Here is a 13626-nt window from a genome sequence, read left to right as displayed (position 1 = left end):
TTCCGCTTCTGTTATGTTTTTTTGCGGACTATATGCAGAACCATTCACTTCAATGGGTCTGCAAAAACAACGGAAGGTACTCCGTGTCAGGGTGGATTTGATTTAAATCAAAATGATTTAAATCACGATTTAAGGCTACTTTCACACTAGCGTTCGGGGCTCCGCTTGTGAGTTTCGTTTAAAGGGGCTCACAAGTGGCCCCGAACGGATCCGTCCAGCCCTAATGCATTCTGAATGGATGCGGATCCGCTCAGAATGCATCAGTCTGGCTCCGTTTGTCCTCCGCTCCGCTCAGCAGGCGGACACCTGAACGCAGCTTGCAGCGTTCAGGTGTCCGCCTGGCCGTGCGGAGGCAAACGGATCCGTCCAGACTTACAATGTAAGTCAATGGGGACGGATCCGTTTGAAGTTGACACAGTATGGCTCAATTTTCAAACGGATCCGTCTCCCATTGACTTTCAATGTAAAGTCAAAACGGATCCGTTTGCATTATCATGAAAAAAAAAAAAAAAAACATTTATTTTTTTTTGTTCATGGTAATGCAAACGGATCCGTTCTGAACGGATCTAAGCGTTTGCATTATAGGTGCGGATCCGTCTGGGCACATACCAGACGGATCCGACCTAAACGCAGGTGTGAAAGTAGCCTTAATCACGATTTAAATCACTAGTCATTAAGGCTTGATTTAAATCATAGTTTTCTACATAAAGACTAATTCTTGCTGGTATAAATTATAATATGCAAGTAGATGAAGATTTAAACAACTTTTCATATTAGTTTGATTAGGTTGATTCTGTATTCATAGGTTTGTAGAAGTTAAGATTAAGGTATTTTTCTCAACTCTGTTCATGTTATAACATTTTTGCTGTGAAGAAGAGGCATGTGATCTCTGCTGAGTCAAATTCAGTTTTGAGAACTGCAAAAGTAAACTAAGCATCTGTGATAATATTTTGTAGGCAGAGAAACTGCCCAATAATCTTACAAAAACTTCTAGAAGAGCATGACATTGTGAATGGATTAATGGAATTTATTTACCAAAAAAATTACACATATAGAAACATAGAAACAGTCGGCAGATAAGAACCATTTGGCCCATCTAGTCTGCCCAATATACTGAATACTATGAATAGCCCCTGGCCCTATCTTATATGAAGGATGGCCTTATGCCTACCCCATGCATGCTTAAACTCCTTCACTGTATTTGCAGCTACCACTTCTGCAGGAAGGCTATTCCATGCATCCACTACTCTCTCAGTAAAGGAATACTTCCTGATATTACTTTTAAACCTTTGCCCCTCTAATTTAACACGATGTCCTCTTGTAGCAGTTTTTCTTCTTGTAAATCTTCTCTCCTCTTTTACCTTGTTGATTCCCTTTATGTATTTAGCAGTTTCTCTCATATCCCCTCTGTCTCGTCTTTCTTCCAAGCTATACATGTTAAGGTCCTTTAATCTTTCCTGGTAAGTTTTATCCTGCAATCCATGTACCAGTTTAGTAGCTCTTCTCTGAACTCTCTCCAAAGTATCGATATCCTTCTGGAGATATGGTCTCCAGTACTGAGCACAATACTCCAAATGAGGTCTTACTAGTGCTCTGTAGAGCGACATGAGCGCCCCCCTCTGTCTACTGGTAATGCCTCTCCCTATACAGCCAAGCATTCTGCTAGCATCTCCTGCTGCTCTATGACATGGTCTGCCTACCTTTAAGTCTTCTGAAATAATGACCCCTAAATCCCTTTCCTCAGATACTGAGGTTAGGACTGAATCACTGATTGTATATTCTGCTCTTGGGTTTTTACGCCCCAGGTGCATTATCTTGCACTTATCAACATTAAATTTTAGTTGCCAGATTTCTGACCATTCCTCTAGTTTCCTAAATCCTTTTCCATTTGGTGTATCCCTCCAGGAACATCAACCCTGTTACAAATCTTTCTGTCATTAGAAAAAAGACACACCTCACCATCGAGGCCTTCTGCAATATATATTAAACAATATGGGTACCAGAACAGATCCCTGAGGTACCCCACTGGTAACAAGACCTTGGTCTGAATATACTCCATGGACTACAACCCTCTGTTGCCTGTCCCTCAGCCACTGCCTAATTCATTCAACAATATGGGAGTCCACGTACAGCCTCATTCTACATAATTAAAAAAACTAATCTTTATTTTATGATGGAATAACCTTTGGATGGTAATATATTTTCCTCAAAAAAAAATCTGATTTAAATAAAAAAAATCCGATTTAAATTAAAAAAATCTGATTTTTTTGATTTTTTTTAAAAAATCATTGATTTTTATCCACCCTGCTCCGTGTGCATTCCATTTCCGTATTTCCGTTCCGCAAAAAAGTAGTGCATGTCCTATTATTGTCCACAAATCACGGTCCGAGGCCCCATTGAAGTCAATGGGTCTGCAAAAAATACTGACCGCACACGGAACACATCTGTATGGCTTATTGCACACGACAGTATATTTTCACGGTCCGCAAAACGGGGTCCCGTTTTTCCGTGATCCGTGACCGTTTTTTCGTCCGTGGGTCTTCCTTAATTTTTGGAGGATCCACGGACATGAAAAAAAAGTCGTTTTGGTGTCCGCCTGGCCGTGCGGAGCCAAACGGATCCGTCCTGAATTACAATGCAAGTCAATGGGGACGGATCTGTTTGACGTTGACACAATATGGTGCCATTTCAAACGGATCCGTCCCTATTGACTTTCAATGTAAAGTCTGGAGTCCCTTTTATACCATCGGATCGGAGTTTTCTCCAATCCGATGGTATATTTTAACTTGAAGCGTCCCCATCACCATGGGAACGCCTCTATGTTAGAATATACTGTCGGATATGAGTTAGATCGTGAAACCTCATTTCCGACAGTATATTCTAACACAGAGGCGTTCCCATGGTGATGGGGACGCTTCTAGTTAGAATATACTACAAACTGTGTACATGACTGCCCCCTGCTGCCTAGCAGCATCCGATCTCTTACAGGGGGCTGTGATCAGCACAATTAACCCCTCAGGTGCCGCACCTGAAGGGGTTAATTGTACTATCATATCCCCCTGTAAGTGATCAGGGCTGCCAGGCAGCAGGGGGCAGACCCCCCCCCCCCTCCCCAGTTTGAATATCATTGGTGGCCAGTGCGGCCCCCCCCCTTCCTCCCTCTATTGTAATAATTCGTTGGTGGCACAGTGTGCGCCCCCCCCTTCCTCCCTCTATTGTAATAATTCGTTGGTGGCACAGTGTGCGCCCCCCCTTCCTCCCTCTATTGTAATAATTCGTTGGTGGCACAGTGTGCCCCCCCCCCCTTCCTCCCTCTATTGTAATAAATCGTTGGTGGCACAGTGTGCGCCCCCCATCGGCCCCACCTCCCTCTATAGCATTAACAACATTGGTGGGCAGTGTGCGGCCTCCCATCTCCCCCCCCCCCCCCGATCATTGGTGGCAGCGGGTTACTAGCAATAGTACAATAGTAAAAGATTCATACTTACCTGGGAGCTGCGATGTCTGTGTCCGGCCGGGAGCTCTTCCTACTGGTAAGTGACAGTTCATTTAGCAATGCGCCGCACAGACCTGTCACTTACCAGTAGGTGGAGCTCCCGGCCGGACACGAACATCGCAGCAGCCACCAGCAGGTAAGTATGAATCTTCTACTATTGTACTATTGCTAAGTAACCATGGCAACCAGGACTGTAGTAGCGTCCTGGTTGCCATGGTTACCGATCGGAGCCCCAGCGATTAAACTGGGACTCCGATCGGAACTCCGCTGCCACCAATGATGGGGGGGGGGGGGGAGATGGGAGGCCGCACACTGGCCACCAATGTTGTTAATGCTATAGAGGGAGGGGGGGCCGATGGGGGGCGCACACTGTGCCACCAACGAATAATTACAATAGAGGGAGGGGGGGGGCCGCACTGGCCACCAACCTATTATTACAATAGAGGGGGGGGGGCCGCACTGGCCACCAATGATATTCAAACTGGGGAGGGGGGGAGGGTCTGCCCCCTGCTGCCTGGCAGCCCTGATCTCTTACAGGGGGATATGATAGTACAATTAACCCCTTCAGGTGCCGCACCTGAAGGGGTTAATTGTGCTGATCACGGCCCCCTGTAAGAGATCGGGTGCTGCCAGGCAGCAGGGGGCAGTCTTGTACACAGTTTGTAGTGTATTCTAACTAGAAGCGTCCCCATCACCATGGGGACGCCTCTGTGTTAGAATATACTGTCGGTTCTGAGTTTTCACGAAGTGAAAACTCAGCTATGAAAAAGCTTTTATGCAGACGAATCTTCGGATCCGTCTGTATAAAAAGTAACCTACGGCCACGGATCACGGACACGGATGCCAATCTTGTGTGCCTCCGTGTTCTTTCACGGACCCATTGACTTGAATGGGTCCGTGAACCGTTGGCCGTGAAAAAAATAGGACAGGTCATATTTTTTTGACGGCCAGGAAACACGGATCTCGGATGCGGCTGCAAAACGGTGCATTTTCCGTTTTTTCCACGGACCCATTGAAAGTCAATGGGTCCGCAAAAAAAAACGGAAAACGGCACAACAGGCCACGGGTGCACACAACGGTCGTGTGAAAGAGGCCTATGTTATCTGTATTTCATGGATCTATACTGTAGAAATGCTATGCCCAGGCCATATTGCTCATGTGTTTGGTGATTATAAGTTGCTGTTTCTGATCCGCAAAAAATGGATCGCACACGGAAACGATACGGATATGTTTTGTGGAATAACGGAATGGAAGAGGACTTAAATCAGGGGGAAAAAAAATCAGATACGGAACAACGGAATCGTGAAAAACGGACCACAAAACAACAACGGTTGTGTGCATGAGCCCTAACACAGGCTTTACGCTATTATTTTACATCATTCTGAGATTACAAAAATAAATACAGAAATATTGAGTTGCTGGACAATTCCTTTAAATATAAGAAAATAAAATAAAAAAAGATAAAGAAAAAAATCTTTTGGTGCACATAATTCTAATTCTAATCTGTTTGCAAAACTACTTGCGCCACACTAGCCACACTATGCGTGCACACTCAGCAAAAGTTAAGCAAACATCAATAAATCCTCCCCAGTCCTTGTAATTCAATTTCAGTTACACTACACCCAGAATAAACATCCTTTATCTGGTGCTGCATACGTAATATCCAGTTTTGTCTTGCTATCGTCTTCTGGTACTGATTTAGAAAATCTGCATGGCGTAAGTGTACTGAAAATTTATCCTCTACTCTAGACAAGAAAAATAATATAGCGTGGCCGCATTCATATATGTGTCTTGGGAGGGGATTAATTCGATTTTGATTTCCTTCCCTTGTGTTTGCTTTAAAGCTTTTAGTCTGTTGTTAAAGCTGGACGGTGTGCAGAATGTAACATGATGTCTGTCAACTCAGTTACAATTGGTTAAACAGGCCACAGCTTCAAATAAAATCACAAAGAAAGATCTGACGGGATTTTTTTTTCAGCTGGCACATATACTCCGTAATGTGTGTAAAGAAATATACACTTGTCTGCTTAGCTGAGGGCTCTTTAAAAAAATATATATATCTTTTGAATTTTTAGGTATGTGATGAATAAAAGCTATGCATTTTATTTTTACAAAAATCTGATTACTAATGCAGGCACACATTTAGAATGTGACAGACCCAATACTACTACTAACAACAGTCTTTCCATCCGTTCCTAGGAGCAAATCTGGTAAAGACTACTGGGATACTTAGGCCAATTTTGGTAGAACTGAAACCCTTATATTGAACCCATATTTACAATCCATCATTAGCTGTCTAAAAGCATGCGTAGTCTGAGCACGCCTTGATTTATTTTTGTTTTTACATGTTGACAAAAGTGAAAACCTATCTTCAGCAAATTATTTTGTACAGTACAGACCAAAAGTTTGGACACACCTTCTCATTCAAAGAGTTTTCTTTATTTTCATGACTATGAAGGCATCAAAACTATGAATTAACGCATGTGGAATTATATACATAACAAACAAGTGTGAAACAACTGAAAATATGTAATATTCTAGGTTCTTCAAAGTAGCCACCTTTTGCTTTGATTACTTCTTTGCACACTCTTGGCATTCTCTTCATGAGCTTCAAGAGGTAGTCCCCTGAAATGGTCTTCCAACAGTCTTGAAGGAGTTCCCAGAGATGCTTAGCACTTGTTGGCCCTTTTGCCTTCACTCTGCGGTCCAGCTCATCCCAAACCATCTCGATTGGGTTCAGGTCCGGTGACTGTGGAGGCCAGGTCATCTGGCGCAGCACCCCATCACTCTCCTTCATGGTCAAATAGCCCTTACTTTCAAAGTTTTCCCAATTTTTCGGCTGACTGACTGACCTTCATTTCTTAAAGTAATAATGGCCACTCATTTTTCTTTACTTAGCTGCTTTTTTCTTGCCATAATACAAATTATAACAGTCTATTCAGTAGGACTATCAGCTGTATATCCACCTGACTTCCCCTTAACGCAACTGATGGTCCCAACCCCATTTATAAGGCAAGAAATCCCACTTATTAAACCTGACAGGGCACACCTGTGAAGTGAAAACCATTTCAGGGGACTACCTCGTGTAGCTCATCAAGAGAATGCCAAGAGTGTGCAAAGCAGTAATCAAAGCAAAAGGTGGCTACTTTGAAGAACCTAGAATATGACATATTTTCAGTTGTTTCACACTTGTTTGTTATGTATATAATTCCACATGTGTTAATTCATAGTTTTGATGCCTTCAGTGTGAATCTACAATTTTCATAGTCATGAAAATAAAGAAAACTCTTTGAATGAGAAGGTGTGTCCAAACTTTTGGTCTGTACTGTATGTGCAACACCTGTATGTGGTAAATGTAATTTTTCGTGACGCCAGTTGCATTTCAGCAACGAGGAACTAAGTTCCACTATGTAGAAGGTAGTGGTGGAACCCAGGTGTAGGAATGCCAGCGTGGTGTAAGGGTTGCCTATAGTGTCCCTTTAGGTGCGGCTTGGCACTTGTCATGGTGCTCCTACCTGGATATCCGGAACCCCAGGCATTGCCGGACGAAGCAGAGCAAATAGGGTGAATAGGTGGTAGAGAGGATGATGAAAGAGATTGAGTCCAGACTTTGTATATAGTTATACTGCAGCTTTACTTTGCAGAAACGTTTCTTCAAACAGTTTACAGACTTGGTCTTGGTTTCCAGCAAATTTTAGCATGAAAATGGCAGGCAAACACATTCGGTAATGCTACATCTGTCAGGATTAAATAGGAACTTTTCCTTTTCTTTTCTGCTGCAACTTCTCTCTTTCTGTCTGACTCTATGGAAAGGCACAGGACAACTTCTTCCTGGCTAATGAGACTTCTAGAAGTGGTCTCTCTGCTCCAGCAGAACTGGAGGTGTTCTGGCTGGTTTGGGCAGCACACGTCCAGGAGGGATGCAGCACTGCAGACCTGCTCCCTTAGCAGGGGTCAGCTAGCACTCTACTCCCTGGAACTCACTGGTCCCCACCCCTCCTGCAGGACCTGGGACTCGCCCATTCCCCCACAGGGGGGGGGGGGTTAGAATGGAATGGAAGGTTCCACTCTATTCTATCTACTGCTCTGCCATATTCGCTGCCACCTGCTGGTGAACCCGGCATATTACATTTGAACATAAACAGATGCATAACGGGAAATGCACAATATATGGGACCTGGATTAAATTGAGATTGCATACCCAGACAGGAACAGGGCGTAGGTGTGGTAATGCCACTCGGGGCGTAACATATGCACATCTCTTCATGGCAGTTTTCTTGTTTTGCCCATATTGCATTTTAATGATCCCAAACCATTATTGTGCATCGATAAACTAAATGTAGGTGGACTAAATGTAAATGTTACATGGCAGCTGCTTCTGTACCTCCAATAGAGCTGTATAGAGTGGCAGTGTGCATGACTGACCCCTGTTGGTTGTAAAGCACAGGAGGCAGAGGACCCACTTCTTGGGATGGTTTGAACCCTATCAATATAATGTTTATCACTTATTCCACAAAGGAATGAAAAAGATTAATGGCTGGAATACTCCTTAAAAAACAACATGACCACATCAACTAAGAGATATACTGGTGGGTATAATTACATCCACTAATCAGACCCCCAACATGTGAGCTGAAAAGCCTTGTTCTGTGGAGTTATGTAGTATATCACATGATACCTTTTAGCCAGTCAGCAGGTATGAAAATGATCATGTGACACACATTCTGAAATTTCTCATAACACAACCCTTTCCAATTCCCTCCAATATTAAATCAAATCCCACAATGTGTAGGACCGATATGCCCAGTGGCTGCTGATATGTGACATGCATATTGATATAGGTCTCCCCATTCTAAAGGAAGCCTACTTACCTTATCCAAGTGACAAAGTTGCAGATGGAGGAATAGGTGTCCCCAAAAACACACACCAAATGCACCTTTCAAGATGATCCCATCCTCACGGCCTGTGCTGAAGTCACACGTCCAATTGTTGTAGTTATGCTGGATTTACACCGCCCAATGTTCGGGCTGATTACCGGAATGAACGTTCCTACGAGCGCTCGTTTCCACCAAATGGCCCGTGTACAGGTGCCACAGATCACCCGATCAATGAGCGAAATGCCCATTCATCGGGTGAAGCAAAAATTGGTGCGGACACCTAAATTATTGTTTCTGGCCAGCAGATAGTGCTGCCTAAACCCGTGCTTCATACTGTGGAGGCTTCACCTCGACTAACGAGCAGGCAATAGTTGGGGACAAACGTTTCCTTCCCGACAATCGCCTGCTCATCGGCGCAGTGTAAATGCACCTTTAGCCTTTGTATTTGATAACCCAACCCAGGCATGGGGTGGACTCTGGCGTGTCTGTCTGCTATGAATGTGTTCCTCAAGTGAACTGTGTAATCAATTCCAGAGCATGTCTAGTGCTGCGTGCCCAATGCCAAGCTTCATGGGTCATGCAGACTATTCAAATATATTTTTTGGATGAAGGCTACGTTTTTGAGATACAGTAGTAATATTTAATTGGGTTGTTTCACTTCATCAAGTTGAATTTATTTTGTGTATAAAGTTGACATGAGTAACTTACTAATATATGTGCATTTTCAATAATGGCTTTGGCCCCCAGTATCTTCAAATTTGTTCCTTTTTATACACTGCTTGTCTCTAGGGGTAATGCAGCAGCAGTGGCCGGGCTTACTCACAACAAGAGAAAAAGCCAGCCTATTCTGGTGGCAGGGAATCTCGGGAGTGAGCGCACAGAGGCCTGCCCACATGTGCATTGGGTCTGGTCCCCAGCCACAACTCTATCTTCTCCGGCATTAGCTCCCATCCCCAGCCACCTCATTTCATCTATGAACAGCTCCAGGGCATGTGCCACAGCCTTGGAGCTGTTGAATACATCTATGGGAAGATTGAGAGGTAGCAAAAAGATTGCGGCAACCATTTACCATTGGTTGTCATGATCTGCACAGCTTCCACTCAGCCGAAGCTGCTAGTGATGCTGATACACAAGCATCCTCGGGACCGCTCACGCACAACCGCTTCCTGTACCACCATTCACAGCAAGAAGAACCGCCGCCACTTCATCTTAGAGAGTGTGCTGGGAGGGATGCAACACTGAAATCAGGAGGTAAGACAACCCCTTTAATGTGCTATGATGTATGGACATTTAGTGCAGCATAAAAGCTGAAGGCATCACAAACCCTGTCTTAATATCTGATAGTCTTGCACTTTCCTATGGATTCTGCATCAATGTAGTGCATAACCAGAGTGTAAATACATCGGATGGTGACAATGACAATGTAAACAGTGATTCACTATGTGGGTTTTTCGGCTTGTCAGAAGAGGTCAGTATAAAATGATTTCATCCCTTTCTACGCCAGCACAGCACTAACAGAGGTGGGAGGAGGGGAAAACATTCAATAAATAACATTCTTGAATTGCTTGAGAGCAGGGCTGGCTGGACGCCATTATGATTCAGCCAATGAGCATACATCTGGACCCATTCCACAAGGCTATTTTTTCCAAATTCCTGAAGTATTAAGATGGGACATCGTGTCTTACAATGCACTTTGTTCCTCGGAAAAGATAGGAGGAAGAGAAAAGGATCACTAAACAGAAATCTAGTTTATGACTGCAATGTCAGTCCGGCATAGCAGCCTGGGTCACTACGTCTCCAGCGGGATGGGCTGGGCTGTTCTTTTGTTACAGGAGAAAAAAAAGGCCAAATGGAAAAAATGGAAGTTCATTCTCACTGTGGCTGCAATTTACATAGGGAAGTGGGGTCAGGAGTACTGCCGGGTCTAGTCTTACACACTTAACCTTTTCAAGTGCGTCTACATGAACAGTGGCTGTACACCTAAATACATTATTATTAGCTTTAGATGAAATCATTATAATTTTACCATGTTTTTTACAATTTTATCTATAAGATATCAAATAAATGTTAGATTACTGGTGGTCTTATTGCTGGACCCAAGGTATCTCTTACCGGCTATCAGTTAAGTGGATTGGTAATGTACTTTATGTGTACTGCCACTCCACTGTAAGCTCATGGAAAGCACTCTTATCTAAAGGCTCCTTTACACAAGCGAGAATCCGCCAGATAATCAATTCATAGGAATGCTTGTTGGCGATTATCTGGCGGTGTAAAGGTGCAGCCAATTACCCAATGAATGAGCGAAATGTTCATTCGTCGGGTAATATGCTCATTTGTGCAGGGGCCTAAATCGTCGTTTGCTGGCAGCAGATTGTGGTGTCTAAACAGCACTCTACTGCCAGAAAACAACGAGTCTGTGTGGGGAAGAGTGATGGAATTAGAGATCGCTCCTTCCCATACTGTGGAGGAGATCGCTGCATGTAAATACAGCGGTCTCCTTCAATGCCGAGCAGGTGATTGCGAGGAAAGAGCGCTTCCCGACAATTGCCTGCTGTATTGTCCCATGCAAAGGGACCTTTAAGCTACTTCTGCGCTTCAATGTCTTTATGTACTCCTAAACTGCCTGCCTTAGGCTAGTTTCACATATGCGGCACAGCTCTATGCCAGAGCAGCCTGCCTGAGGTCTCTGCCACAAATTTAAAAGAAGACTATTGGGGTCATTTATGAAACTGGTGTAAAGTAGAACTGGTTTAGTTTTACATCGCAACCAATCAGATTCCACCTTTCATTTTCCAAAGGAGCTGTGAAAAATGAAAGGTGGAATCTGATTGATCGCTATGGGCAACTAAGCCAGTTCTGCTTTACACCAGTTTAATAACTGACCCTATAAATGTGTTACTGGGTAGATTATGATTCTATATAAATGGTAATAAAAATAAAAAAGCAATAAATCGATAAAACATTATATTGTTACACAAACCCATTTTTGTATGTTTTCAGAAAAGTGGAAGTCAACTCCGTGAGGTTCAGCCTGGCATAGCTCAATAATGTGCACCATATCCCCAGTAGACTTGTGCTATAGTGCAAACCACACTGCAATCACACACTCAGGAATACACTGGTATTAGTCACATGTGCCGAGACGTGAGGATGACCATGAACTATTCATATCAGGGTCTATAGTGACGGTCAAACAGCAACAACACAGTGGCAACAGCCACACTGAAATGCCCGTACCACTGTGTCCACTATACTGTATATAAAATTAAGCTAGCAATACAGCAGAGTAGTAACTGCTATAGCAGAGCCCATACTCAGGGCATAGTGTCCATACAATGCAACGCATGGTCCTGTACGACTATCTACAGGAACTTAGCAGATCAACTAGAAAAGCTGAATGCTTCTTGGAATATTACAAGACATATTAATAACCAGAAAAACAAAAATAGTGTCATTTCCATAGTTAAGTATAGTCTCAGTCAAAATAAAATATTTTGAGAAATGCTTTAGACACTTGTCTTCATGAATACAATAGCGACACACTACCAAGGCTGACTCCAGGGGCTGGCAACAGCAGACTATTATAAAGAGCAGATGTGTACCTTCACTAGTAGCCACATTCTTCAGGGCCTTAGTCGGCGTGTGATCCGTACTCGAACTCACGTCGGATGAGATGCTTGAGCTGCCTTTGCCTAAAATAAGGAACAAAAAATTAGGAACCACAGGAAATATATTATATAAGTTATATGTGTTCAATTTTTTTCAGCGTGAATCAAGCTTAAAAGGTCATCAGTATCAGATTTGTGGGGCCAAGACAACCAGCACCCTCAGCGATCAGCACATTAGAGGGAGCTGCAGTAACCTAGCGTGGACATCACACAGTGGACTGTCTACCTCCAGCACTGGCGACTGTATAGCAACCGCCACAAACCTCTGATCAATGGGGGAGTCGGCCCTAAGGATAGGCCATCTATCTAGAATCTGTCCAACCCCTGTAACATGTACCTTTGTTTGTATCTATTGCAGGGATGGACAAACCTGCCATTCTCCAGCTGTTGTAAAACTACGATTCCCACCATGACCGGCTGATAGCTGTAGGCAGTCTAGGCATGCTGGGAGTTTTACTTTTTTGTAACACCTGGAGAATCGCAGGATGACCATCCCTGATCTATTGGATGTGCATCGGTATTGATAGCGATACTATGGCCAAATGGGGACCTGAAATGGTTAAGAATCAAAAAGCCCTATTCGGGGAATGCTGTCCCAGACATTACAAGTGAAATGTTTTGTGTAGGGAAGATATTTTATATAGTGACTACTAATTTATGGCAGCTGTAAGTGAAGTAGAACTACAGTGCCTTGAAAAAGTATTCATACCCCTGGAACTTTTCCACGTTACACCAAACAACAAACGTAAATGTATTTTATTGGGATTGTATGTGATAGGCCAACACAAAGAAGCAAGTATGTGTGAAGTGAATAGAAAATGATACATGGTTTCACAAAGTTTTAATAAATAAAAATCAGAAAAGTGTGGCGTCCATTTGTATTCAGCCCCTGAGTCAATACTTTCTAGGACCATCTTTTGCTATTACATCTGCAAGTCTTTCGAGATATGTCTCTACCAGCTTTGCACATCTAGAGGCTGACATTTTTGCCCATTCTTCTTTGCAAAATAGCTCAAGCTCAGTCAGATTGGATGGAGAGAGTCTGTGAACGGCAATTTTCAAACCTTGCCACAGATTCTCAATGGAACTTAGGTCTGGACTTTTACTAGGCCATTCTAACACATGAATATGCTTTGATCTGAACCATTCTATTGTAGTTCTGGCTGCATGTTTAGGATTGTTCTCCTGCTGGAAGGTGAACCTCCGGCCCAGTCTCAAGACTTTGCAGCCTCTACCAGGTTTTCCTCTAGGATTGCCCTGTATTTAGCTCCATCCATCTTCCCATTAACTCTGACCATCTTCTCTGTCCCTGCTAAAAGCATTCCCACAGCATGATGCGGTTTCATGTTTTACGGTGGGGATGGTGTGTTCATGGTGATGTGCAGTGTTAGTTTCCGTACATAGCACTATTCGAATTTAGGCCAAAAAGTTCAACTTTGGTCTCATCTGACCACCTTCTTCCACGTTCCCTGTGTCCCCTACATGGCTTATGGCAAACTGCAAACAGGACTTCTTATGGCTCGCTTCCAAAATGGCAATAGGTAACAAATAGGGATAATGCCTTCAAGCATAAAGTTGAGGTGCA

At 43.4% G+C, this 13626-nt stretch overlaps 1 protein-coding gene across 1 annotated transcript in view; it reads right to left on the bottom strand.

The window, feature by feature from the left end:
- Window positions 1–13626, bottom strand: part of FBXL7 (F-box and leucine rich repeat protein 7) — a 225139-nt gene that overhangs the window by 156013 nt on the left and 55500 nt on the right. Inside the window, exon 2 of the mRNA XM_040432151.1 lies at window positions 11976–12065. Coding sequence (XP_040288085.1) covers window positions 11976–12065 — 90 coding nt within the window. The remainder of the gene's footprint in view (window positions 1–11975; window positions 12066–13626) is intronic.

The sequence above is a fragment of the Bufo bufo genome, chromosome 5 (assembly GCF_905171765.1).
Source record: "Bufo bufo chromosome 5, aBufBuf1.1, whole genome shotgun sequence".
NCBI lineage: Eukaryota > Metazoa > Chordata > Amphibia > Anura > Bufonidae > Bufo > Bufo bufo.
Note: the sequence above shows the minus strand (reverse complement) of the source record. Positions and strands in the feature narration are given on the sequence as shown.